The 26858-nt window shown below is 43.5% G+C and overlaps 1 protein-coding gene across 12 annotated transcripts in view; it reads left to right on the forward strand.

The window, feature by feature from the left end:
- The window catches only part of NEDD4L (NEDD4 like E3 ubiquitin protein ligase), a 945521-nt gene that overhangs the window by 880356 nt on the left and 38307 nt on the right, over positions 1-26858 (forward strand). For all 12 annotated transcript variants that reach the window (XM_069220149.1, XM_069220140.1, XM_069220132.1 and 9 more), the window contains one exon: positions 13561-13620. In XM_069220149.1, coding sequence (XP_069076250.1) covers positions 13561-13620 — 60 coding nt within the window. The remainder of the gene's footprint in view (positions 1-13560; positions 13621-26858) is intronic.

Consider the following 26858-nt stretch of genomic DNA (forward strand, 5'->3'; position numbering starts at 1 on the left):
CACATGGTAATGCCGATTTCTACCTTGTATCTTTTGTGCGCTGTTTAATTTTTGTAGTTAAACTGTATGTCTGTGCAAATGTAATGGTAATTTCATTTGAAAATATGTGGTCTGTAATGGCAGTGTGCTGCCACGCCGTGCATGCTCCACTGTAGGCTACTCTACCTTACTCCACTCCACCCTGCATCACTGTAATCCATTCCGACACACTATACCACTCTGACACACTACGCCACACCATACCACTTTACTCCTCTTTGCAACTCCACTCTACCACACTACTCTGCTCCATGACACACTACTCCATTCTGCACCACTCTACTGTAGTCCACACCACACTCTCCTGTACTGCTAACGGTTAGCCATGCTGAGCAGCAGCCACACTAGTGTACATCATGACAAAGCCAATAGCTCTTGCATTGAAGAGACCTGTTTGCTTTGTCAGTGCTTGTTGTTCCATGTTTTGGAGATGTCATTTTGTCTAGTTTTCTATCTCATCTCTTTCTCTTTCTCTCACTCTTACACTTTCTCTTTCTGTGTATCTGTATCTAATTTGATCTGTCTCCTTCCTTCTCTATCCATTGTTTCCTGTCTGGATATCTTATTAACTGCTTTGAATTTATCTTTCTGTCGGTCTTCCTCACTGCTTCTCTTGTTCACTTTGCCTCAATCCAATATTGGAAGCCAGACAGCTAACTGGCAAGACATAAACATAGAAAAGGATCACAAGAAAGAAAAGAATGTCTCAACCCAGACTCTGGAAGAAGGTATCCTGGCACTTATATTCTTGATCCCCTTAATTCAGAAGGAACTCTAGTCCTACTTTTTCATCCAACGTTTGCCCAAGTCCAACTCAAATTCCTCCTGAAATCTTTCTTTCATGTGCCCATGTTATCCTAATTGCGGCTCTGCACTTTGTGTGATGATGGATCCATGTATTTTATCATATGTGTTCGAATGAACAAAAGGTCCTATGTACAACACTGTTGCCTCATTGCACTAGGAGCGAGTAATAAACAAAACCTTAAATAAGATCAACAGTCAAGTGAAGGCTCTTTCTACACCTCAGTAAGTTCTGCATGAAAGCACAGTTGCTGAGCTATGTGCAGTACATGCTGGGCTAGACATAAACCGACCACAACATAGGGCTTCGTTTGCATTATGCATGTTAATCTAAAGAATGTTGTCTGTATTATACATTGGACATGCTTTCCCCCCTAAATGTTCACATTTTTCATTGGAATGGATTTTTGCTTCACATTTCTGATAGGATTTTTGCCCTGTTGAATTAGTGAAACTATGACACATGCGGACTCTAAAGACCTCAATTTCCCTCGTATCATCTGGTGCCCATCTCAGAAAATAAATCACTATCTGCTTACATGTTTACTTCTTGGATCACCTACTTGGTCTAAAATGTCATGGCTGTCTGTGCTCCATCTCTGTCCGTGTGTGTGAGTGCTGCCTTTTTAGGAATATAATGGAGTTGAAAGGTTCTGCTGCGGCCTTGATCAGAGTGAAGGGCCTGGAGGGTGGCTTCTACTTGTACTGAATACTGATGTGTTTCGTAGGCCCTGTGGTTGCCAGAGGTGCTATGCTCCCATCTGTCTTCACTGTACCGCCTTCCAGGCGGATGTTCCTGTGTTCTTTATAGTAACCTAATGTCCACACAGCCACGCTAGCAGCTGCAACAAGCAGTCCCTTTTCAACTCGCGCCTGAGAACTCTCTAATCATCTAGAAACAAAAGACCACATTTACTGAATGGGGAACGGGACATGTGCCTCATTTTCTCACCTCGCATTTTCAGCCTCGTTAAGAGCAAGAAAACAGCCATCATACACTGCCAGCTCCAGTTTTAGGAAAAACCTGTCGGTAACATATTTAGGACAGCCCGTCTGAAGCTGTGTCTCGGGCCTTATAAACATCCCCGATACGAAAAATGATCAGCTGTCCTGCAGGCAAGGGAACAAACCGGCCAGCTTGTTTGGCACATTTCCTTTTTTCGCCAGGATTGTGATAGATTAACAGCTGAGCTGTGGAGTGCGTTCTTTGTAGGATATCTATAAACATGTTTGCACTATATACAGTGTGATTGTGTACTACTAAAATCTATAGTTTGAAAGGACTTTTTAAAAAAAACCTTAGACCCACTCTTTTTGCGCATTTTGTGGCAGCCTACCTTATTCTTTGCGTAATGCAAATTTAGAATAATGACTTATTCACAGTGCTTTCTGTCATAGACGGGGACCCTCCTAGCCCTAACACTATGTAAGTTACCCTTCCCCACTTCACCAAACAGGATTTTACTTTTCTTTCTCTGACTTCAAAGTGAGTTAATTAATCTGACAGTCCTGCTGAGTAGCCATGTGAGAGGAGAGGGTGTAGAATATTTTTTTTTACTAGTACACAACAACATGAATATATCAGAAGTAGTACAAATGAAGTACTTTTTTTTGTAATTCTGAAGTGCGGTGGAAACAAATATGTAAACACGATCAAAACACAATACACTAGGTGATGACAGTTGCACACATTATTGTTTCTGTGCAGTAAAACCATATTTTGGTGCAAATGTAGTGGTCATTTCATTTGAAAATGTGTTGTCTGTAGTGGCAGTGTGCTACCACACCATACATTTGCCACACTACGCCACTCCACTCTATGCCCTTCCACTGTCACACCACTCCATTCTATAACATATCACTCCACTCTGTGCCACTCTCCACAGCACACCACTGCCTTCTTTGCCCGTCCATGCCCCAACCACTCCAGTGTACCCCACCCCATTTCGCTACTATCTACTCCACCCCAGTCTACTCCAACCCACCGCACCACTATCTACCCCAGTCTACCACACTCCACTGCTTTCCAATCTGCCCCGCTCCACTACAGTCTACCCCACTCCACTCATTCTAACCCAGTCAACCCCATCCCTCTCCAGTCTACCCCACTTCATCCCATTCTACAGCACTCTACCCAAATGTACCCCACTGTGCTCCAGTCTACCCTCTACTCCCATCTACCCCAGTCCACCCCACTCCAGTGTACCCCATTCTAACCCTCTCCAATCTACCAGACTTCACTCTAATCTACCCCACTCCAACCTATCCTTCTACCCCAGTCCAACCTACCCCAGTTCCGTTTACCCCACTCCAAACTCCACAGCAACCTATCAAATTCCTCTCCACTTTCATTTACCCCATTCAAGTCCACCCCACTCCAATCTACCCAACCTCATACTACCCCACTTTTATCTATCCCACTTCACTCTACCCTAGTATAATCCACCCAATATATCCCACTCCAATCTACCTCACTCCATTCTGATCTACCCCATTACACTCCAGCCTGTCCTACCATAATCCACCTAATCTGTACCATTCCAATCTACCCCACTCCAGTCTACCCTACTCCACTCCAAGCCACCTCAATATATCCTACTCCCCTCTTCTACCCCACTCCACTCCAGTCTACCCCACGTCACCCCAATCTACCCCAAAATCAATTTACCCCACCCACTCTCAAATCTACCCCACCCACACTCGAATCTACATCACTCCAGGATACCCACCCCATCCCAGTCTACCCCACACCTCTCAAATCTACCTCCACTCTATCCCATTCAGTCTACCCCACTCTAATGTACGACACCAATATACTCAACTCCCCCACTCTAATCTACCCCACTCCAATCAGTTCTACCCACTCCACTCTACCCCAGCCCAATTTGCCTCACCGCAATCTATGACACTTATCTTTAATCACGCTAAGCAGCATTCACACTACTGTACAAGCGGCTAAAATACATTGCCAAGCCAATAGCTCTCATATAGACAAGACATATTGGCTTTCCTAATGCTTGTTTAACAAGAAGCTCCATGACTAAGTTATCCATACACAAAGCAAAATCTAGCACAAAATTGCAAAACTATATCGCCGTTCCCGCCAGATTGTACAAGTGCACTTACTGAATTCGGAGTGCCTGTGTCAGAGATGTATAAAAGGATTAACGTGAACGGTACACCTTGAGGAATCCCCTCCAACGCCAAGGCTTGGCTATACATACGGTCCTTCCGCTTGTGAATTAATTTCACTCAGTGCTTAATTTGTAAATAAAAACGTGCCGGTGCCTAAGGCTCTCCTCTGAATCACGCGGCTGTTGCAATTAAATGTGCGAGCACGGAATACTGAGGCAGCATAATCCTAAAGCCATCTCGGGGCTCTTTAATCCATTTACAGTCACCCCCTGCCCCTTCAGCTCTCTTTTACAGCAGTCTGCTTTCTCCCTTTGTGACGCTTTTTCGTTTTTCTCTTCCTCCGTCTTTCCCATGCGTCTTTTGCTCGAGGTAAGTGCTTGAGTTATAAAAATAAGTGCCAGCCCCCAAAATATAACTGCCGGTGTCCCGCAGAGGAAACCACCTGCTCAAATTAAACACTGATTTCACTGAGATTTATCGTCCTGCATCTTAAATCGCTCTTCCCTCGCAGATTCCTTAAACTCTGCAATGCAAATGAATGAAATTCATTCTGACGCGCACTGACTGTACTTTTAATGAGGTTTTATTCTGGAGTGGAACTGATTACCTTTGTTGTGTATTAACAAATGCATTTGCTGCGCTTGCATTTATTTCTTTAAGACTAAAAGAAAGTGAGTGACAATTGGAAGTTTGTCATCAGCTCCCATAAAGTACTTAGGCACTTTGGCGGCCATTAAGTGACATTGTTTTCTTTTTTGTGGACAGTGAATTCAAGACTCGCACGGATAAATTTAGCATCTTTGGTTGTGCAAACATTAATGAAAGCCTCTTGAGCAGCACATTGTGTCTGCTGAATTGCTTAGATTGCTGGAACAGTGCATCTTTTAGGAGCCACGGGGGGTGGGTATAAAAGAAATGTAAAGCATTGCAGAGCCTGTAGACTGAACAGAAATTAAAGCTCATAGTAAAGCAGCGAGTGATTTATATATGTGGAAATTGGAAGGATAGGGTCCAAAAGCAGGTGATTAAGTGGTGAGTAAGGCGCTTGCCTATGGACACATGCCCTACTAATTTACTGGTAATCTTCCTTCCACCTCCTATCTCTGTTACTAGCAGCCTACACTTAGTCTCTTTATTTCATCTTGCACATCATATTTCGTCTCTGTGTTCTCCCTTTGCCACTTTTTACTTATCCTTTTAATTGCCATAATTTACCTTTACTTGCCTTTGTCTCACTTGTTGTGGGGCCAATGTCGGATTATGAAAAATAAGTCCTGGGGCCCAAAAAAGACACCCCATCACCTTCAACCTAAGTCAACAACTAAAGTGTCTTTTCCCTCGTTCATAAGACCTTCTGACTGATGAGTCAGGTTTGGTGGCTCAGTGAACTAATGCATTCACTCCAGGCATGTGTGTTTGACCTCATAGCCACAGATTTTAATCTCAGCAGGGCTCCTCAGGCTTTCATCCTTCCAAAATAAAATGAGTACCATTAAGCCTGGCAACATCACTGGTTATTGAGCAGCGTGATGTCTCAAGGGTGCGCTTTACAAATGCACTTCCTCTGACTCTCTCAGCACTTGTACTGAAGTGACGAATGTCAGGGAAGGATGGAGGGATGCACGTTGTTTGGATGAGGAAGGAAGAGTCAGAGCAATGAAGATTATTGTAAAGTAATAATCACTTAATCTCCTTATCCCCCTTATTCATTCCAGTCCTTACATTAATGAGTGTTCACCTAAGTAATTGGTCTCCAGCCCAGTCTCTGTCGAACAAATGAGAAATTGCCCTAGTCTTGCATTATTTTGTATTGTAAAAAACAAAAAGTATACTTTAATCCGATTACAGTAAAGAAAGCGCCTTAATTTCAAATCCAACAAAACACTTATTACCTGTTTATTATGTTACGTTGATTTTTATAGTGCACTAATCACCCATGAGGTTATCTTGGCACTTTCAATTGTTAACGTAAACGTAAAGTGTAAGGGTAGCCCAGGAAACTACTGTCAGTTTCCTTCATGGAAGCCTTACCAGCCGCAACCCATGAGATGGCCATCGCTCAAACAGATGCACACAGGAAGTGTCTGAGATTGTAGGGCACAGAGGCCCTGTTTAAATACCCAAATGTGCCTTTGAAGTTTGGGAGACATCAAAGAGTGGCTTAGAAGTGCACAAGGTCCCCTTGCAGTTCAGTCCTGTCTGCCAGGGTCCCAGTAGTCCTTTTGCGTGAGGGCAGGCTACTGTCCTTTGACATGCAAGTGTCAGGCCCTCCACCCTCCCAGCCCAGGAAGACCCATTCAAAATGCAGAATATGCAAGTGAGGCTGAGTATCCTGTGTTTGGGATCTGTCTGGGTGAATGCACAAGGGAGCTGTCAGCTAAACCCAGCCAGACGTAGATTGTAAGGCACAGAAGGATTTAAGTGCAAAGAAATGCTCACTTTCTAAAAGTGGCATTTCTAACATAGTAATATTAAATCCAACTCCACCAGTCAGCAGGATTTTGTATCACCATACTGGCCATACTAAATATGTCCTTCCTACTCCTTTCAGATCAGCAGCTACCACTCAAACAATATATGAGGGCAGCCCCAGTGTTAGCCTATGAAAGGAGCAGGCCTCACCGCAGTGAAAAAACTAATTTAGAAGTTTTACACTACCAGGGCATGTAAACTGCACAGGTACATTTCCTGGCTTTTGCCTACACAGCACGCTGAACCTATGGGTTACCTAGGGCACGCCTTAGGGGTGACTTTTATGTAGAAAAAGGGGAATGTTAGGCTTGGCACGTATTTTTAAATGCCAAGTCGAATTGCCAGTGAAACTGCACACACAGGCCTTGCAATGGCAGGCCTGAGACAAGGTTAAGGGAGCTACTTAAATGGGTGGCACAATGAGTGCTGCAGGCTCACTAGTAGCATTTAATCTAATCCTGGGCACCTATAGTGCACTTTACTATGGTCTCATAAGAAAAATAAATAATCCAATTGGGTATGATCCAATGTTACCATGTTTAAAGGGAGAGAGCATATGCACTTTAGCACTGGTTAGCAGTGGTAAAGTGTGCAGAGTCTTAAAACCAGCAAAAACAGTATCTAAAAAGTGGAGGGAGGCAGGCAAAAAGTTAGGGGTGACCACCCTAAGGCTGTCAGGTCTAACAATGCAACTATATTTGTATTATTTCAATTTGTTCATGGTTTGGAATCGATGCAGAATTCTATTATTTAGTGGACCGATGTGCTTCAGTTAAAGTGCAACAGAACTAGAATGTCTAGTAAGAAGCAACCTAGTTGTCCAAGAGCGGAAGCTCGTAGCAAGGACCAGGCAGCTTCAGTCTGTCCAGGTCCTTCAGGGTCCTTTATATTCCCATTGGCAACAAGTATTGTGTTCCTTCAAACCAGTGTTACTCCCCTGAATGGTAAACATCAAGAAGAAATATTCAAAATGAATCATTTTACTTTCTCTTGCAAATTATCCTGTCCAAATGTCATAATTTGTATTTCACATGTCCTGAAGAGTGGTGCGGGTGGGACCCACTCAAAAATCTATTAGACCCGATTCTCAGAGGTAACTATACATGTATATATTTACATGGGTGTGTGTGTATGTGTGTGTATATATATATATATATATATATATATATATATATATATATATATATATACATACATACAGAGAGAGAGCGAGAGAGATTGTTTTTCACTGAACAAAGGGTCAAGTATTGTTATACTTAGGTAAATTTGTCAATGACAAAATAAACATTTTGTATTAAAAGAAAAACCACAGAAATTCACCAGTTATAGTTAGCAGCACTAACTATAACTTGGGTTCACGCCATGCACTGCTTAAGACCTCACATATGAGATCATTCATGACATTCTATGACATCATTTATTATATCACTGTTGGCATCTCACATTACATTGCTGACATCATCAAATCAGTGTGCTAATTTATTTTAATAGTTTACATAGTTATCCACAGTGTCACTTGAGATCTCGTCAGTGATGTGATAAATAATGTTGTAGGATGTGTCATCAGTAATGTCATGTGAGCTTATAAGCCGTGCATGGTGGGGGCACAAGTTATAGTTAGTGCTGCTAACTATAATTGGCGAATTTCTGTGGGAATTTTTGTTCAAACCTTTTGTTGTCATTGGCAAATTCACCTAACTATAGTGTTACTTTAACCTTTTGTTTCTTCAGTGAATTTCTAGTTTTTGTTTTTTTAATGTAAAGTACTACTTAATTACCATATCTAAATGCAACCCCTTGCTGTGCACAGCAGGCAGTTGGCCACTGCACCTGGTCCTGGGGACACCATTCCCCAGGGATTTATTTTTTTAAGGGGAAGGGGGGGGGTGGGCTGTGCGGCACTCCTTCCTGAGCATCTTTAGGTCCTGGGGATCTCAGGGTTGTACATACAAGTTAAAAGGGGAAGTGGGCCACTAAGCCCTCTCCTGAGCCTCTTTAGGCCCTGGGGAACCCATTCCCCAAGGCTGTACCTGTAAGTTAAAAGGTGAGTGGCACCTCCTCAAGCCAGTTTCAGTCTCTGGTGCCTGGCATTATGTTGGGGAAGAAAGGGCGTGTGTGGCCCCAGTCACTGAGCTGATTTTGGCACTGGGGACCCCACCTTCCAAGGCATGATGTTATTTAGAAGGGGGGGGTGGCAGCACTGGTTGCTTCCCCGACTATCTTACCACCCCCACCCTCCATTCCTCCCCCCCCCCCCCCCCCCCCCGCTGGCCGGGAGAATTTTTTATGCTCCTGCCTGCTGGGAGCTGACTTGGTGTTTGCTCCTGCTTGGCAGCAGTCTCTGTTGTGGGCAGGGAAATTGCAATGTCCCGGGGGTGGGTTCCCCGAGATATAACTTGTTGCCAGCCCAGGGGGGATGGGGAGGGGTCCCTAGGGCCGTTATTGGCTTGGGGGGGGGCTCTTGGCCCTCCTCCCTTCAAGTAATCTTCTCGGGTATGGGTCCCTGATGCCTGTTTTTGGGGCTCTTGGTGGAGGGTTGCACGCCCCTCTCCCACATTTTGTACATTTGCGGCCCCGGGGGTGGGTTCCCCAGGGCATCCAATGGCTTGGGGAGGTGGTCTGTGTATCCCCCACCCCATAAATATGTTCGGCCCCCGGGGTGGGCTCGCTGTGGCCTCTGATGGCTCAGGGAAGGGGGATGCACTTCCCCCTCCTATTAAACATTGTTTTTGACACCAGGGTGGGCTCCTTGGGGCCTCTGGAGGCTCTGTGAGTGGGGCCATCAGTCTCCCTTCCCCTTTATGAATCGAGCCTAGAGGATAGGCTCCCTGATGCTTAGAATAATTAAATGGGGCCCAACCACCATTCTCTATTTTTGGATTCTTTTATCCAAGTCTTGCGGAATTGTGGCATTTTTTGCCGCTTTACCTCTTTTGGCCCTGGGTGAATCTCTCTGGATCCCCCCCCCACAGGACCTAGGAGATCAGGGTATCCCTAACCTGCCCCCTTATCATTAAATGTGTGTTTTTTTTGTGTTTTTTTTTTTCCTTCTTTTTTTCTTCTGAGCAGGGAACTAAGTTGCTGAGTCCTGTAATGGCTGCCAGCAATATTTGTCTCTTGTTTCTGGCAGCCAGTCAGAGCGCTCGCTCTTAAAGGAGTCTGACTCTCATGGCAGCGAGATGGCCTAAGGGAAATAAAGCTCCCTGGGCCAATCAGAACACTTCATTTTTAAACTGGCGCTCCCGAGAGAGTCTCTTGAGAATCTTGAGAGCCCAACCATCCCAGTATCTGCATTTTTAACCCTTTATTTCTCAAAAACTACTGGATGGATTTACACCAAATCACAAAAAACATAATCTGTGCAGCAAGATCTAGATTGCTGACGAATTTGGTGTAATTTCTTTCAGCAGTTTGGCTGTAGCCCGTCTCAAAGAAGTCTATGGAAACTGCATTGTGATTTTGCGTTTTGGGTCTCCCCTTTTTTTTTATTTGGCTCCTGCTTGACTAAGCACCCCAAATCTTTACAGGAGGGAGCCAAAGTGGATGAACTTTTTTTTGGAAAGTTTTGTTTAGAGTCATCAAACGGGATCAAAATTATTAGCAAACCAAAAAAGCACCAGAAAAGCAGACCTAATTATAACTACTTAGTGGGGACACCTAGATGTATCTGTATACCTTTTTGTTATTCACCTTGTCCGTGTGTAGATTTATACCCAGGTGTAGACTTACGTATCTGTACCACGTCATATTAGGAGTGAGGCCTCCTACAACAAGATTTACAAGTTTAAACTTTACTCACTTGTGTGGAAATCGCTACCAACACCATGGCAGAGAGCTCCTAATGGGACAGACTAGGGTAAATTATTAAAGTTTATTGTTCTTTATAAAAATATTTCAATATATTTTATAAATGTACATTAATTTAAAAATATTTATCTTTAACATAGATCTAATTAAATAAAATGTTAAGGCACATTAACTTGTCAGATTAAATGCATATTAAATAATCAATTAAAATATATTAATTTAATTTATACATAACTTTATAGAATATTTTTTCTCATCCTCGCTAACATTTTAATTTTATTTAATGTGCAGTATATTTTGTTATGTTTAATTAAATTCAATTATTTTCTAATAAGTTTAATTATTGTTTTATATTAAATGTTATTGCATTTTAAAATGAATAGTTATATATCAGTTAGCAGTTAAAATGTATACTTAGTTTACATGTAAAACAATTTAATTCAAAATTAGTTCATATAGAGTTTTTTTTTCTTTCTCTGCTTCAGTTGTTTTCTCTGGGATTGTGTTGCATCACCTGCGAGTAGCCATATGTGGTGATTGACTTAGTCTAAGGCTGGGCTGGAATACATTTGGGCCTGTTTTCACACCTTTAGTGTGAGCTTGTAGTATCTTTATAATTGTAGTTTGTGAATAGTAATGGTCTTTCACTTTTATGAGTGCCTGTTTGTATTTGTGTTCCTCCCTAAACACTTTATTTTTCCCTAAATCGTTCCCATATATTACTTAGTATTTCCTATTGTCCAGCTGCTCCCTTGTAACCCTTCCAGATTTACTAGTAAAACATATAGCTGCGTGTGCAGAGATCACTGCACAGAAAAGTTAGAGGCCTCTGATGTCGGAACCCTGTTTAGAGGGCCACGGGGCAAGCTGGAACTATGGAGCCCATCCATGGGTCTTGAGGCCCTTTACTCCCGATGTCTCAGGTCCTGAACTACTGGATGCTGAGCAACTGGTCCAAATACCCCTTCCGCTTTTAACTCTCAGTGGTAGTGTGGGTCAAGCTGTCCACGGTTTTTCAGGGGAGAGGCAGACACAGGGGTGAGCACAAGCTCACAACTCAAAATACATTTCAGTAGCAGCAATAAATTGACCCATCAAATACTTATTTTTATGAAAAAAGTAGTATTTTATGTACCAACACAAAGTAATATATGCCATTTGCAAATAATACATGCAGTCACATAAGGTCAGGGCTCACATGTTTTACCAGGCGGGTTCCAGAGTCCCACTCTGCTCTCACTAGCAGAAATGATTTTCCCCATTCACTATAGATTACATGTAGGTTAGGCCCCACTGGTAGTCTCAGGTGTCCCACTCAGGCTCTTAAGTGAAAAGTGTGGCAGCTCTGAAGCGCCATATGGCAGGCAAGTTCCCAAAGGCCAACTCGCCTGTAAATCCGTGTTACCCACTCCAGCAGGCCCTACACGACTGGAGTCTCCAAGCGCACCCCTTTCACTGGCGCTGAAGTGCCGGTGAGTTCCTCACACACAGCCCTGTAGGGACAGCGGCTGAGGGGTTATCGACACTTCTCCGATTCTGGTAGTTTGGTTCCGTGTGCGTCGTCGGCATCGTCTGCGCCGGAAGTGACGCCTGTGGCACCTACCTAGGCGACACCCAGGCGTCCCTCCTTTTCATTCTGCGCCAGCAAGCGCAGATCCTACCCCTCCAGTCTCTTTCTGACTGAGCTTTTTCAACATTTTTTCAACTGTTTTTCCAGGTTTTAGCTCCTGTGTGGCATAACTGGCAGTCCCATTAGATGTAGAAATTTAATTCATCCCTCTGGACAGTTTCTAGTTGTAATATGAACTCCAAGAAGCATGGGGGTCTACCCGTCATCATACCTGTTTACAAGAAGGGGAACAGGGCCAACCCCCCACCAGTGTGTTTTTTTTTTTAGATGCTTTTCCTAAAGTCCTGGGTAAAGTCATTTTGGCTAGACTCCAAAGATTGGACATGGAGTAAGAGAATTTTGTCGAAGTTTCATCTGTTTTTTCTGGAGAGATTTGGCACCAAAGAATAATGCATTAAATGTTCCTTCTATGAATAAGTAACTAGATTTGTATAACCAAAGAATGGACTTCGTCTGGCATTTACAGGCCTCTCCCATCTCTGTCAGTATGGTCAACAGGTACAAACTTTATTGCAGATTATGAGCGATATGGAGGTTGAAGAGAAAATGGTGAATCTCCTAAACAGGTTGCATGCCTCGTTGTGATCTAAGGTTGGGAACCACTGGGGTTGATGATTGTCATTATTTCCTGGAAAGAAATTACACAGGAGAACGTAAAGGCCTCTTTTATGGACAACCTTGGACTAACGACCAGTGTCTCAAAAACATAATGTTGTCAGTTGGTCCTAAAAATATGGAAAATGTAGCCACCAGAGAAGGAGGAATTGAAAGGATTAGCAGCTTCTCCAATCTCCGAGGTCATGTGCATCCAGTGCTCAGATTATACATAACTAATAGTATTTCTGTGGCACTGGGTCAGTGAAAGGTTGGAGCTACACCAGCACCTGACAAATATATCATTCGCTAGAAAGCTGGAGTAGACTTCTTGAACAATATTACATGTGCCCCTCTAATTCTAGAGTTATCTGTTTGGTCCTGTCCACATGCTGACATGCAAACAATCCATGTGCCATTCTCTGGCTAAAAAAACATACACATTTTGTTTATAGAGCTGCAGTGTGACACTGTATCTGCTATAAAGAACAAAGCCAAAGGCAATACTTGCATTACAGGTAAGGAGTTGCATCTTCCTGACTTTACCTGTAGTCTGCTCTGGCTAATAGCATGTAAATTGTATTGTGTGTGTCGTGCCTCAGGTACCAATTGATACACATTTTGAATGAGTAAAAGACTTGCCTGGCACATTATATTACGTTTAGACACTCAAATGGACACTTTCAACAAAGGGAAGTGGAACCAGAATTGGCAAAGCCAATAGGTCTGGTGCTGACTGGCAGTCTTTTGGCTTGGTCTATGCTTTTTTGGTTTGTCACATTTTTATGTAAAACTGAGTTGTTGTCGGAGCGGCCAGGCCCTCGCCTATTATGTCGCCACGTATTATATGCTTTAGTGAGTGGAACAAAAATGTAACTGACAGAACATCAAAACAGTGAATAAGGACTGTACGAATGCCTTAATAAGTATTTTTTTAATATATATATATATATATATATATATATATATATATATATATATATATATATATATAATATTAGTAAAACAGAGGGTCACCAGACCTACACTTAATGTCTTTGGAACAATAATGAATGCAAGTTTGTGTTTTCTCTCTGCAGGGATTCACAGAACTAATTCCCATTGACTTGATTAAAATATTTGATGAGAACGAGCTCGAGGTGAGTAGATCTTAAACAAATGTGTAAGTTACGAAAGGTCAAATATTTGTACAGAATGTTTAAACGGATGTCAGGTTATTGCTATTAGTACATGTGAGGCTCTTCTTTTATTTATGTAGCTATGTGTTTTTAAATAGCATTTAGTATTAAGATTTTGACTCTTCCATACTGTAGCTTTTTCTGTTGTATGACGTTACTGTGATAAACATGTAACAAACGGCAGACAATTCGCCAACATCTAACAGCTGACACATTTTACAATTGTAAAGGTATGAAGAAGAGTGTGAGGACATTGCTCACCATTTTAAGTGCTATTTTCCTTCATGTGCTGATAATACATACACACATTTTAAAACCGTACTTTAGCAGCAATTGCTCGACACCGCATTAACCAACAAAACCTTTATATCACCAGGCCGTTGGGACAAGAATAACTGTGACAGAGCACAAAGGGACATCTGCGCTGAGATGCTCTTCTCCATCTCCTTCCCTCCCAAAGACTGAGCATGACTTCATGCATTCGTCCTTGCTCTATTCATACACACAAATCCTCTTGCAAGTTCAGCTCTGTGGTTCACTGTTTGATTCCCTGGAGGTTTTCTCGTGCTCAATTGCTCGGAGACTCTGTGCTCTGTAACTTGGTAGATTTGTTTTGGAGTTCAGCAGAGTGGCAGGCATCGCATATCCCCCCAGAATTTGTTCTCATGTGCTCTGGTGTAGGAGACTGTGCCAAATGAGTTTTTTCCCTTGACTGTGGGGGAGTTGAGTGTATTTGCATCTGTGGCTGTTCCCTGCTGCTTGCCTGGCCTTTCTCCTCGGGAACCAGGAAGTATGGTTGATTGGGATCCTGTAGCTGTCTGCATTGCTGTTGAGCTGCTCTCACCTGCTTTTACCCAGGAGCCCTAAGCAGAGGTCCTTTCTTGATCATCCTGAGAGCGTAGCCTGTGAATGTGTGCTTTTTTGCATGGATTTTAGTGGGACGCAAGCGACGGTAGGCATGGACTTTGAAGTATAAGTAAAGTAAAGGGAGATCCGCAGAGTAAGGTTTCACTGCATTTTGAGGTGAGTTCATTATTTGGACTCTTGAAAATGCCTAGTTCAACAAGATGACAAACTCAGCTTGTGCAAAGTGTTCCTGTATTGCAGCAAAAAACAACTTGATCTTCTCCAAAATGTTTTATCTCCTTTGTACACTCAATGCGGATTTTTGTTTATAAACACTTCAAGGGTGCTTCCAATAACTTGACCTTCACAAAGTCTGCAGGTATCTCTCCTGTCTTGTCGCCATGGAACTCTTCAGCTCATGTCACCTACCTCAAATCAACAGTGGATGCCACCACTGACCCAGAGAGTTACCAGTTTTTCATCTTCTCGATTACTTTCTTTACCACATTCAGGCTATGAGCATGTAATGAATGTTTCAGAGGATGTAAATAATGAATATGTGATGCCTCCTCCTGGTTCTCCAGAAGCTCAACAACTTAATCTCCCAATTTAGTCAGCCTGTATGATTCAGTGGTAATTCCACCTTCAATCTCAAATAATCTGCATAACTAATTTAAATTCATCAGCAGCTCCTCTCTCTTTGATGTTGGATATATGATTTTTAATGCAGCAGGAAACAAGACATGGTCTTTTGGAAACCTCCCTATTGAGAAATGCAATCTGCAAAACCTCCTTCAATATTTTTAAAATATATTTTAACTGAACCTAAGTTTATAAAAGAAGTAATACATACGTTAGTTAGTCCTGTTAGTTCACAAATCATTCGGTTGAGTTTCAAACCTATGAACAATGTTTAATGTCTTTGTCCCTCTCCAGCTACTCTTTTGCCCGCTTCCCATGCTTCAAGTTTTCTTTTTAAATATCCTATGCTTCTAAAGAGAAAGGGTCAATTTTAATGATATGGTTTAGGATGCTATTTCCACCTACTCAAATCAAAAAGATTCTACAGTTTTCACAGAATTTTCTTTTAAGAAAGGGAAGTAAGACCAATAAAGTAAGGAGATCGCTTGGAAGGGTAAAACAATCTCAGATCAAACGGATTCCAGTTTCTAGACAGGTAACAAATTCGATAAATAGTAAGTTGGATCTTGGTTACCAGAAAAAAGAAAATGCAACTACAAAACCAAAGACATGAAAAAAAAATTGGTAAAGTCAAATTCTGTCCCTGCTATGACGCTTCAGCATAATAGAGTAAAATGGTAAGGAGGCGAGTCCCTTATGTAATTTGTTTTTTTCAAAAGAAAGGAGAAAACGAAATTAGATTCACCCTTTCAATCACACTGCACTTTTTTCGGTATTCAGTAAAATACCCTCGCTGCTGGATATTACATCCACAGACATCAAACAGGTTGGGTTTTGCCTATAATTCTGCTGGGAAGAAGTGGCAGCTGTTAACTCATTTATGATTTAAACACTGGATAATTCAGGCCACGGATGAGTTCGCTTTCTAGGGGTGACTTTTTGTAACAAGAACATGTAGCTCATAATGTTCCTTTAACTAAGAAGGGTCCTCAGAATCTTTGTCTAAACTCGAATGCTTCTCCGTTATGAGGGTTTTGAAAAAGGAAAAAAAAAAGTCTTCCGAGCTATATTCTAACAACCCATCTTGGAAAGTTAAGGAGAACTATGAATTATTCCAGCATCACCTTCTGAATCTTTCGCTGTTTCAACATGTAATAAATATACTCTGCTAATGGTTAAAGATGTTCCAATTTCTTTTTTATGATGTGTCACAGGAATATTTATCTTCCTGAGTTTCTTGTCTCCTAGTGTGAAATGTAGTGGTCTCACAAAAGGCTCTAAGCTGGAATATACAAACAATATCTTGATCTATTATGATACTTGTATACAGGAGACTTGATTGATGTACTTGGAATCGATAATGCCATATCCATGCTCAAAGAAGCCTCTGAGAATTCAGTTGGTTTACACTGAGGAGCATTTTACCCATTGTATCATCTAAAATGAGGCATAATGTTTTGAAAATTTCAACTGATTTTAGGTAGAGCCTAGTAGGTAAGGTTGGTCGGTATTAAACTGTTGACCAGGTTTCACTGCTAATAATTAATGTGTATGTCTCATTTATAAATATCCTAGATCCTCTGCTAATCAATTGGAAAATTTAGAAAAGGACCTTAATGCATTAAGTTCACATCACACAGATGCAGTGTTTTTAATAGCCTGTGATTTTAATCAGATATTTTATCCTGGAATATGAGACTTACCTAATGAAGACCTTCCCTCCGTATTTAACTTTCCAAGTGTGAATTTCCCTTCATTTAGCCCAAATAACTTAATATCTCGTAGCTTTGTCTCCTTAAATGGTAATTCTGAAAGTAATTCTCCTTTATATAATTACATTTAGATACGGTGAACAATTAGGACAAATTGGCAATGTATTTGTATTCACATGGTATTTTAGTGGTTTAAAGAATTCTGTGTATGAGATGTAGATAGAAGTGATCATAGTCCCTTTCTGTTTCCCTTATAAATGGTTTGTCATCCCATGGAAATGACCTACACCTTTCTATTCAATATCTTCATTAAGTAAGAACAAAACATGAGGCTTCTTAATTAGTAGTAAATAGCCCCCCCCCCCAATACTTTTTTCCTTCACACCTCCTATTTTGCAGAATGTTTCTGGTGGATTTAGGACTTTTTGTGCAGTTTACCACTGCTAACCAGTGCTAAAGTGGATGTGCTCCTTAACCCCTTCGCTGCCAGGCCTTTTTCCCCTCAGGTGCCAAGCCTTTTTTTGACTGTTTAGGGCAGTTCGCGCCTAGGCCCTCATAACTTTTTGTCCACATAAGATACCCACGCCAAATTTGTGTCCTTTTTTTCCAACATCCTAGGGATTCTAGAGGTATCCAGACTTTGTGGGTTCCCCTGAAGGAGATCAAGAAATTAGCCGAAATACAGCAAAACATTCGTTTTTTTAAAACAAAAATGGGAAAAAAGGACTTCAGAAGAAGGCTTGTTGTTTTTCCCTGAAAATAGCATCAACAAAGGGTTTGCGGTACCAAAATCACCATCTTCCCAGCTTTCAGGAACAGGCAGATTTGAATCAGAAAACCCAATTTTTCAACCCAATTTTGGCATTTTATTGGGACATTCCCCATTTGTACTATTTGTTGTGCTTTCAGCCTCCTTCCAGTTAGTCACAGAAATGGGTGTGAAACCACAGAAAGCTAAACATTTCTGAAAAGTGGACAAAATTCTGAATTCAGAAAGGGGTAATTTGTGTAGATCCTACAAGGGTTTCCTACAGAAAATAACAGCTGAAATAAGAAAATATTGAAATTGAGGTGAAAAAAAAGTCATTTTTCTCCACGTTTCACTCTAACTTTTTTCTGCGGTGTCAGATTTTTTAAATCAATATACTGTTACTTCTGCTGGACTCTTCTGGTTGCCGGGATATATAGGGCTTGTAGGTTCATCAAGAACCCCAGGTACCCAGAGCCAATAAATGAGCTGCACCTTCCAATGGGTTTTCAGTCTAAACCGGGTATACAGCAATTCATTTGCTGAAATATAAAGAGTGAAAAATGGGTATCAAGAAAACCTTTGTATTTCCAAAATGGGCTCAAGATAAGGTGTTGAGAAGCAGTGGTTATTTGCACATCTCTGCATTCTGAGGTGCCCATACTAGCATGTGCATTACAGGGCATTTCTCAACTAGACGTCTTTTTTACACGCTGTCTTACAATTGGAAGGAAAAAATGTAGAGAAAGACAAAGGGCAATAATACTTGTTTTGCTATTCTGTGTTCCCCCAAGTCTCCCGATACAAATGGTACCTCACTTGCTTGGGTAGGCCAAATGCTTGCAACAGGAAACGCAACATGGACACATCACATTTTTACATTGAAGTCTGACGTGTTCTTTGCAAAGTGCCAAGCTGTGGAGTTTGGCCTCTAGCTCAGCCGGCACCTAGGGAGACCTACCAAACCAGTGCATTTTTAAAAACTAGACACCTAGGGGAATCCAGGATGGGGTGACTTGTGGGGCCCTCACCAGGTTCTGTTAACCAGAATCCTTTGCAAACCTCAAAATGTGGCCAAAAACACTTTTTCCTCACATTTCGGTGGCAGAAAGTACTGGAATCTGAAAGGAGCCACAAATGCCCTTCCGCCCTGCGTTCCCCCAAGTCTCCCACTAAAAAATGGTACCTCACTTGTGTGGGTAGGCCTATCACCCATGACAGGAAATGCCCCAAAACACAACGTGGACACGTCACATTTTCCCAAAGAAAACAGAGCTGTTTTTTGCGAAGTGCCAAGCTGTGGATTTTGGCCTGTAGCTCAGCCGGCACCTAGGGAAACCTAACAAACCTGTGCATTTTTTTAAACTAGGCACCTGTGGGAATCCAAGATGGGATGACTTGTGGGACTCTCACCAGGTTCTGTTACCCAGAATCCTTTGCAAACCTCAAGATTTGGCCCAAAAAACGTTTTCCTCCCATTTCGGTGAGAGAAAATTCTGGAATCTGAGAGGAGCCACAAATTTCCTTCCACCCACTGTTCTCCCAAGTCTCCCGATAAAAATGGTATCTCACTTGTGTGGGTAGGCCTAGTGCCCACGAAAGGAAATGCCCCCAAAAACTATGTGGACACATCAAAATGATCAAATACAAAACTATCTGTTTTGGCGGGGGCACCTGCTTTTTTGGTCCTGGGCTCAGCAGCCATATAAGAAAACCTACCAAACCCAAACATTTCTGGAAACTAGACACCCCAGGGAGTCCAGGGAGGTGTGACTTGCGCAGATCCCCCAGTGTTTTCTTACCCAGAATCCCTGGCAAAGCTCAAATTTTGCTAAAAAAAAAAAAATCACATTTTTCCCACATTTCTGTGTGGGATCACTGCACTGGGACAAATTTCCTACAACCCAATGTTCCCCTCAGTCTTCCGGTAAAAATGATACCTCACTTGTGTAGGTGGGCCAAGTGCCTGTGATAGGGAAGTGCCAAAAAAATGTTGAAACTGAGGGGGAACCAAAGCTGGTCCAAAAAGGCAGCTGAAAAAGAAAACATTTTAGGCTGACAAGTGGAGCACAGTTTGTATCGGTGTAGATGAGACAATGCTGGGTGATAGGAATTTTGTGGATTCCTGCAGATTCCGGAAGGTTCCATCACAAACATGGTGAAAAAATGTGTGATTTCCAGCAAAGTTTGAGGTTTGCAGGGCATTGTGGGTAAGAAAATAGTGTGGGGTGCATGTGAAGCACACCACCCTGCCTTTCACCCAGATGTTTCGTTTTCAGATCTGTCTAGGTCTTGTGGATTTTTCTACATGGCAGCGTCCCAAAGTCCAAAAAGTGCAGCCCTCACCATTCCAAGTGGGACGATTTTTAGAGTTAGCCAAGCTCTCATGGCCCAAATGTAAAACCAAAAGAATCAAATGTCCTCTTGCTTGCCGTGGGATAAGATGTTTTAGTGTGCGGAGGGACAGCTGAAAGACTGTTACCCCCTTCCGTTGGGGTGGGGGCATAACCAGGCCCATACTGGTTGGTAGACACCACCCCACTATTATTATGTTTTTTTTTTTTTTAAATTCCCTGGCATCTAGTAGACTTTCTGACCCTCCCCCCCCCCCCAAGGTGTGGATCGGGGGGTAATTGCCCTATTTGCCCACTGGTGGGCAGAACAACTTTTGGCCCCATTTTTTTGGGGTGGGGGTATGGCCATATCCCCACCCTCTTATTTTGGAAATAAAATCTTCCCTGGTCTCTGGTGGGCTTTTGGGCCTTCCAGAAATAGGCAGATAAGGCCTAAAATATTTAGCCCCCCTGGGGAGTGGCTCTTGCCCAAGGGGCTGCTCCCGTCATTCAATAATATATAAAAAAAAGAAATTCCCTGGTGTCTAGTGGTTTCTGCCCCCCTTTGGGGCAGATTGGCCTAATAAAAATACTTTGGGGGCAGAGATGGCCTAAAAGTAATATTGCCCATCAGGGAGCAACCCTCGCACAAGGGGTCGCTCCCCACATATAAAAAAAATAAATATATATATATATATATATATATATATAAAATCCATGGTGTCTAGGGTGCCCCCCCCCTCCCCCCCTCCCTGGCTGCAGAAATGCCCTAAAAATAATTTGGCCCCCTGGGGAGCGGCCCTTTCCCAAGGGGACTCTCCCCTCATGTTAGTAACCTACAAAAATCCTGATGTCTAGTGGGCATTTCTGGTGCCCGAGCAGAAATGCTGAGAAAGACATCAAAGGAAAGGAAAGGAAAAGCCTTTCCTTTCCTTTGATGCCTTTCTCAGCACAACCACATGCATTTCTCCTCCGATCGGCACTGGAAGCTGAGCTTCCAGCGTGAAGGGGCAGGCCTCTGATGAGGGCAACCTGCGATTGCGCAGACTTAATCAGCCGCCACTGGGGGGGTGAAATGTGAATCGATTCCCCTTCCATCCCTGCAGTGGGGACACCGAGGCGAGGCTCATGGGGGGAGCACTAGCGCTCCCTCCCCCCGCCCATGAGCCAGTCCAAGGACCTAACCATTTCGTCCTTGGCTGCAAAGGGATTAAAACATGGTAATTTTGGCCTACACCTAATTGGCACAATAAATTTACTTGCATGTCAATAGTAAATGCCTAACCACTCCTTATTAATACTTCGTCACCCCTAAGGTAAGCCCTAAAAGCTGTTAGGGCAGGTTACATCGTATTTAAAATGTAGGACATGTGTACTTAAGTTTTAAATGTCCTGGCAGTAAAAAAAAGTTGTTTTTAATTGTGGTAAGGCTTATCTCTCCCATTGACAAACACTGGGGTTACCACATTGCATTTTATTAGTCCTAACTTAAAATTAAGAGCGGAATGGTCTGTTACTTAGGCTCAAATAAAATTAATTTTAAATCGCCTTTAATGAAAAAGTCGAATTTGAAGTCACAATTTTGAAAATGCCACTTTCCGAAAGTTGTTTTTTCCTGTCCTAACCATTTGTGACTTTTGCCAGTATCCTTGGTTGCATGATTGTGAAGGGCTCTGCTGTTGGAGTATGTGTGTTCTTCCCAGACACAAAGGGGACTAGGTGTGGTCAGGATGGGCCATCATGCAAGGATGGCTAGGGCGGCGCAGTACCCTGGCTCGCTAAGACTTCAGTGGGCTTGCCTCCAGCGCGCACACAAACCTGACACCAGCCTTGAATCATCCTAGACAGTTTGGTGAAGGGAAGAATTTTCCAGAACCATAGGTGGCGGGGTAGGACAGGGTATCTCTACACCAACAAAGGCTCGCAAGAAGTATAAATACTAGACCCCATCACTTAACTTTTGAAATTGTGGAAAACTCAGAAGAACAATTGCTCTGCTGCTGGAAGGACTGCCCTGCTGCCTGAGCAAGGAAGATTGGACCCGCTTCTTGAACACAGGACTTCAAGAGCAAGCCGGCTGGCCTCCTGCGTGAGCTACAGTGACACAACAAGCTCCAGAGACCTTGCACCCTGCTGCTGACCTCTGATAGAGTTAGCCCAACCCTCCCACCCCAAGTGGTGCCCCCTAAGTCCTGGACTGTTGGAAGTGGTGTTGATGGTTCTGCTCTTGCCTAACCCTAAACTCTGGGATGTAGAAACTTTTCCAAGAAAAATGGCCTGATGAACTGATGGAAGACCGGGTCCTAACTGCCAGCCGATCCGCCCAAGGTGCATCGCTGGTCAGCCTGATGTTCTTCTCCTTAGCAACAAATCCTCTTCAGCAGGTCTTCCTGGCATCACTATCTAATCCAGTGGAGCCCTCCTTGGCTACAGCCTGCAGCCTCATCCTGCTGGATGAATCTGAGCCCCAGAAACACTTAAGTCGGAAAGTAGAAATCTTCTCTGGGCTTGATGACCCACTTGGCCTGGTAATCTTCCCGCACTCTGAGCTTTTTCCCACCTTTGTTGAAGGGTTCACTGAGACCTCATCCAGCAGCTATCTGTCATCAGTAGATCATTGCTTGACCCTGTGGCAAATAGCGTATAACTCTCTAGAACATTCAGATAAATTATATGATTGTTTTTTTGACTTCTGTGCTTAGTTTGACCCAGTGGGTAGGGAGATGTTAAGGTTGAAAATAAAATCAGTTTCATCTGCTCCTTGTGTTGAGTTACATGGGGCAAAGAAGAAACCAATACCCGATAATCATCTAACTTGATTCCTCACCTTTTGAGTAATTTCCCAGACATCAGACTGGATTTGGAAACTTTAGAGCAGTACCTCTGGACACTGGCAGGTAGGGCTGTACGGCTGCACATTAACACTTTTCTGCTACAGGAATGAAGTGTGGAGCCAGTATAGCCGTCACTCCCACAGGCTGACATCAGTTCCTTTCTTTCCACACCACCAGACGGGGATCCGGAGCTGCATTTTACCTCAAATTTCCACAGTGTGCAAGAGAAATATCACCGCCCGAGATGACAGGTTTTAAACCTTGTAAGGACTTTGCAAGCAAATGTCTATGTCATATCCACATCAGGTTTGCCTGTGGTGCCTGGGTGGGGCCACAATGCTGAGGCCTGAGGTGACTGCACGTGTATCCGAAGGCCATTCAGGACCGCAAGGAGCAAAACCAAAGGTCGCTCTCAATCCTGTTCCTGATCCCGAAGTTGGTCTCAAGCTGGATTGTCATTGCTCTACAAATCTTTGGGTAAGTCCATGAAAAAACATAAAAAATCCAAACGGGATTCGACCCTTCCCTGTACACCAGACAAGGCATGAGGGCATTGCCATAGCTTTTGATTTTGCTCCCAAAGTCAGTTTATGTTGGAGCCAATCCCACAACTTGTCTCAAAATAAGTTTCTGTGGATGTCTGCGACTCCGAAGCAGATCCAAGAGTTCAGCGAGGCGATGTTGTGACTCTTCAGATTAATTCTGGCTCCCCCAGTGTGCCTGCGGACCACACAGCTGAAAAGTCCTTCACCTGGGATGCCTCTGGTAGGGTCACGTTCTGTGCCAGTTGGACCCTTTAATACTGCCTCCAGGTCTCTACTGGAACCCTTTCTGACTTCACCTCATGCTCAATGTCAGTTTCCAGAATGCTGATGCAGACTCCATCAATACCGAAGGATGAGGTGCATCCGAATGTGCTCTCTGACTACCATTGGGCACCCTCCTGCACTTGATGTCCATTTAGACCCCGCCTTTGCCCACTCCATCTGAGCCACTAACAGTCGCAGTTAACAGGGCAGGTCTCATACACTACATTCTTTGTAGAAGAATTTCCTTGTTTCTTTACTATGAAGAAAACTGGAGACACCGACCTATTCTCACCCACAGGTGCTGCAACTGAGTAAAGTACCTCCTTAACAGTGGTCATGTTCCGTGGCGGCCAGAGTTCTTGACCTCCAGCTCCCCACCTTGGTAGTCAAGACTAATGTCCGAACCAAAGTCCTCCAGCCGGGGCAAACCAATACTAAACCTCTCTTGCTCTTTAATGAGGTCCTAACCGATACTCTCAAAGGAGCCTGGGCCAAACCTTGCTCTGGTCCACCTGTGAATCACCAGATTGCATGGTGCCATTGTTCTGCCCATGGCCATCCCACTGTTTTGACTCGCCACCCTTCCCCTTAGAGTTTGATGGTGAAAGCTTCACCGAACCCTAATGCATTCCCGACCACTTCCCCATATAGCGAATCTGAGAGTGCGAAAACCTTTGAGAAGATGGGATCTTTATGTTTGGCTCTCCAGCCGATCAATGCCAGCTGCCTTTGGGCCACCACTCCCATGCTTTCTGGGTTTCTGTAGCTTAAGTAATCCCAGTGGTCTTGGAAGACCTTGTTCTGTGCTGACCCAGACCATCCAGGATGCCTGTGACACCATTAAGTTTACCATCGGTTATGGTTTAGATACACCAAATTCCATTAGTCAAACCATTGGCACTAATGTTGGTATCTGTCACCGTACCAGGTTAAGATCGACGGGTTTTTCTGGTGATGTTTAATAGTCCTTCATGGGCATTCCTTTTTATGGGACTTGCATTTTCTGGAATAAAGCAACTCCACTCTGAAGTGTTTAAAAAAAATTTAAAAAAACAGGACCACCACACGCTCCTTGGGCTTGTCTGCTCTGCCACTCCAACCACATGAGCCCTTTCAGTCTCTCTGTGGATCTGGCAGGGTTGCCCCATACAGACGGCCAATTCAACATCAGGAGGGTTCCCAGTCCACTGCTCCCTGTCCCCTTGCAGCCCCACCTGCCAAACCTTTAGCGTACACTTAGTGCAGCACAGCCACCTGGCTGGAGCCAGGATCCAACAATTTTTTTCGAGTTGGCAGGCCATAACATTGGACAGTTGGGTCCTGCAAATTGTCGAGAACGGATACACGTTCACATTCCTGGTTGCCTTTCCTTTTCTTATACCGTCCTTGGAATGCCTGGTAGATGACCATTTGCCCGTCTTACAGCAGGAAGTGCAAGCCCTTTTGGCCAAAGGGGCCATCGTTTAGAGGGCACCTGCATTGGTAGTGGGTCGTGGTTTTTACTCCCACAACATGCTGGTGCCCAAGAAGGACAGTGGCCTTCATACCACTTTCAGGCTTTCCTCCCAAAGGACAAGTTCACCCTGGCCCAAGTCCTGTGTGCCCATCAGCGTCATCTGTGGTAAGTTAAAAGCATTTTCAGTTCACTCTGCTCCCCTTTAGTCTCAGCAGTGCCACTCAGGTATTCACAAAAGTGATGTTGGTGGTGGCAGCACACCTTCGGATGTCAGGGGTCACAGTTTTGCCCTACTTCAGTGACTGGCATTTGAAGGTGGGTTTGTTTCAGGCAGATGTTGCCTACAGACTACGGCAAACCTCCTGTCATCTTTGGGGATCACTGTCAATGTGCCAAGTCACTCCTGACTCCTCAGATGCTCCCTTAATCATTGAAGCCATTTTGTACACCATTCTGTTTTGTGCCTTTCTTCCCCAGAAAGGAGAGTCCAGGACATTCAGACTCTGATCCCAGTCTTTCAGCCTCCCTTGGATTTCAGTGTGGTTGCCTCTGAGGCTGCTAGGACTGATGGACTCCTTCATCCTACGGATCAACCACACTAGCTGGCATATGTGAGCTCTACAGTGTGATCTGAGATCTGTGTGCATAACATCAAGGGCACCTCTCCAAAGACATCCGGATCTCAGAGGAGACTGCTGAAGATCTGAAGTGGTGGTTACTGGACTGCAGCTGGGTCAGTGGCAGACCCCTTACCCTAACCCATCCAGAGCTGACACTGGTAACAAATATGTCCCTTCAGGATTAAAGTGGTCATCTGGGAGAGGTGGAGATCAGAGACTTCTGTTCTCTGGTGAAGGCCCACTCCATATCATCCTCCTGGAGCTGCGAACTACCCACTTGCCATTGAAAGCCTTCCTTCCATCCATCAGAGGGAGGCTTGTGCAGATACTTTTGAACAACAACAACACCACCATGTGATATTGCAACAAGCAGAGTGGTGTGGGGTCTGGATCCTGTGCCAGGACTAGCTACACCTCTGGAATTGGCAAGGAATCTTCCTGGTGGTTAACCACTTGGCAGGGTCTTTGAATGCCAAGTCGAACAAGTTCAGTTAAAGCTGAAAAATTACACTGTCCTAATTTCCGTTCATTGGACTTTACGAGGCACTTCTAGCTAGAGGATGCATTCTGGCTAGAGTGGAATGCAGGATTCCTGTACACCTTCCCATCTATACCACTCATGCCCCAAGTTTTGAAAAAGATCAGGAATAACTGGGACATATTAATTCTAGTGGCCCCAGGTTGGGCATGGAGAGAGTGGTTTCCAGAACTCTGGGCTTGAGTTTGTGCTCTCATCAGGCTGCCCCTCTGGTAGGACCTGCTGTTGCAGCAACCGGGCAGTGTCCTGCACCCAGTCCTTCACAAACTCCACCTTAATACATGGATATTAATCAGCAACAGCTGAATACCTTTGACTTTTCTGTGGATGAGTTTGATGAAATCTTGCCAGCCATGCATCCCTTGACAAAAGCTATATGTGCCTATTGTTGGGATAAATTTATGGTTTGGAACAGCATATGCCATAATGACCCACATTCTAGGCCAAGTTATCCTATATTATGTTTGTTTTTTTGTCTATTGCCTGGCAAGGCTTTTCTTTTTGCACAATTAAGGGGTAACTTTGAGTTCTTTCTGCATTTTTATGGTTGCCGGGCCAATCCTCACTATTTAAAGCCACTGGCTGTGGTGTTTTTTTTTTTTTTTTTTTTTCCAGTAATAGTTTCCTTCCTCTTTTTTTTGTCATGCCTAAGTGAGACCTT

Source organism: Pleurodeles waltl, chromosome 1_1, assembly GCF_031143425.1.
Source record: "Pleurodeles waltl isolate 20211129_DDA chromosome 1_1, aPleWal1.hap1.20221129, whole genome shotgun sequence".
Taxonomy (NCBI): Eukaryota; Metazoa; Chordata; class Amphibia; order Caudata; family Salamandridae; genus Pleurodeles; species Pleurodeles waltl.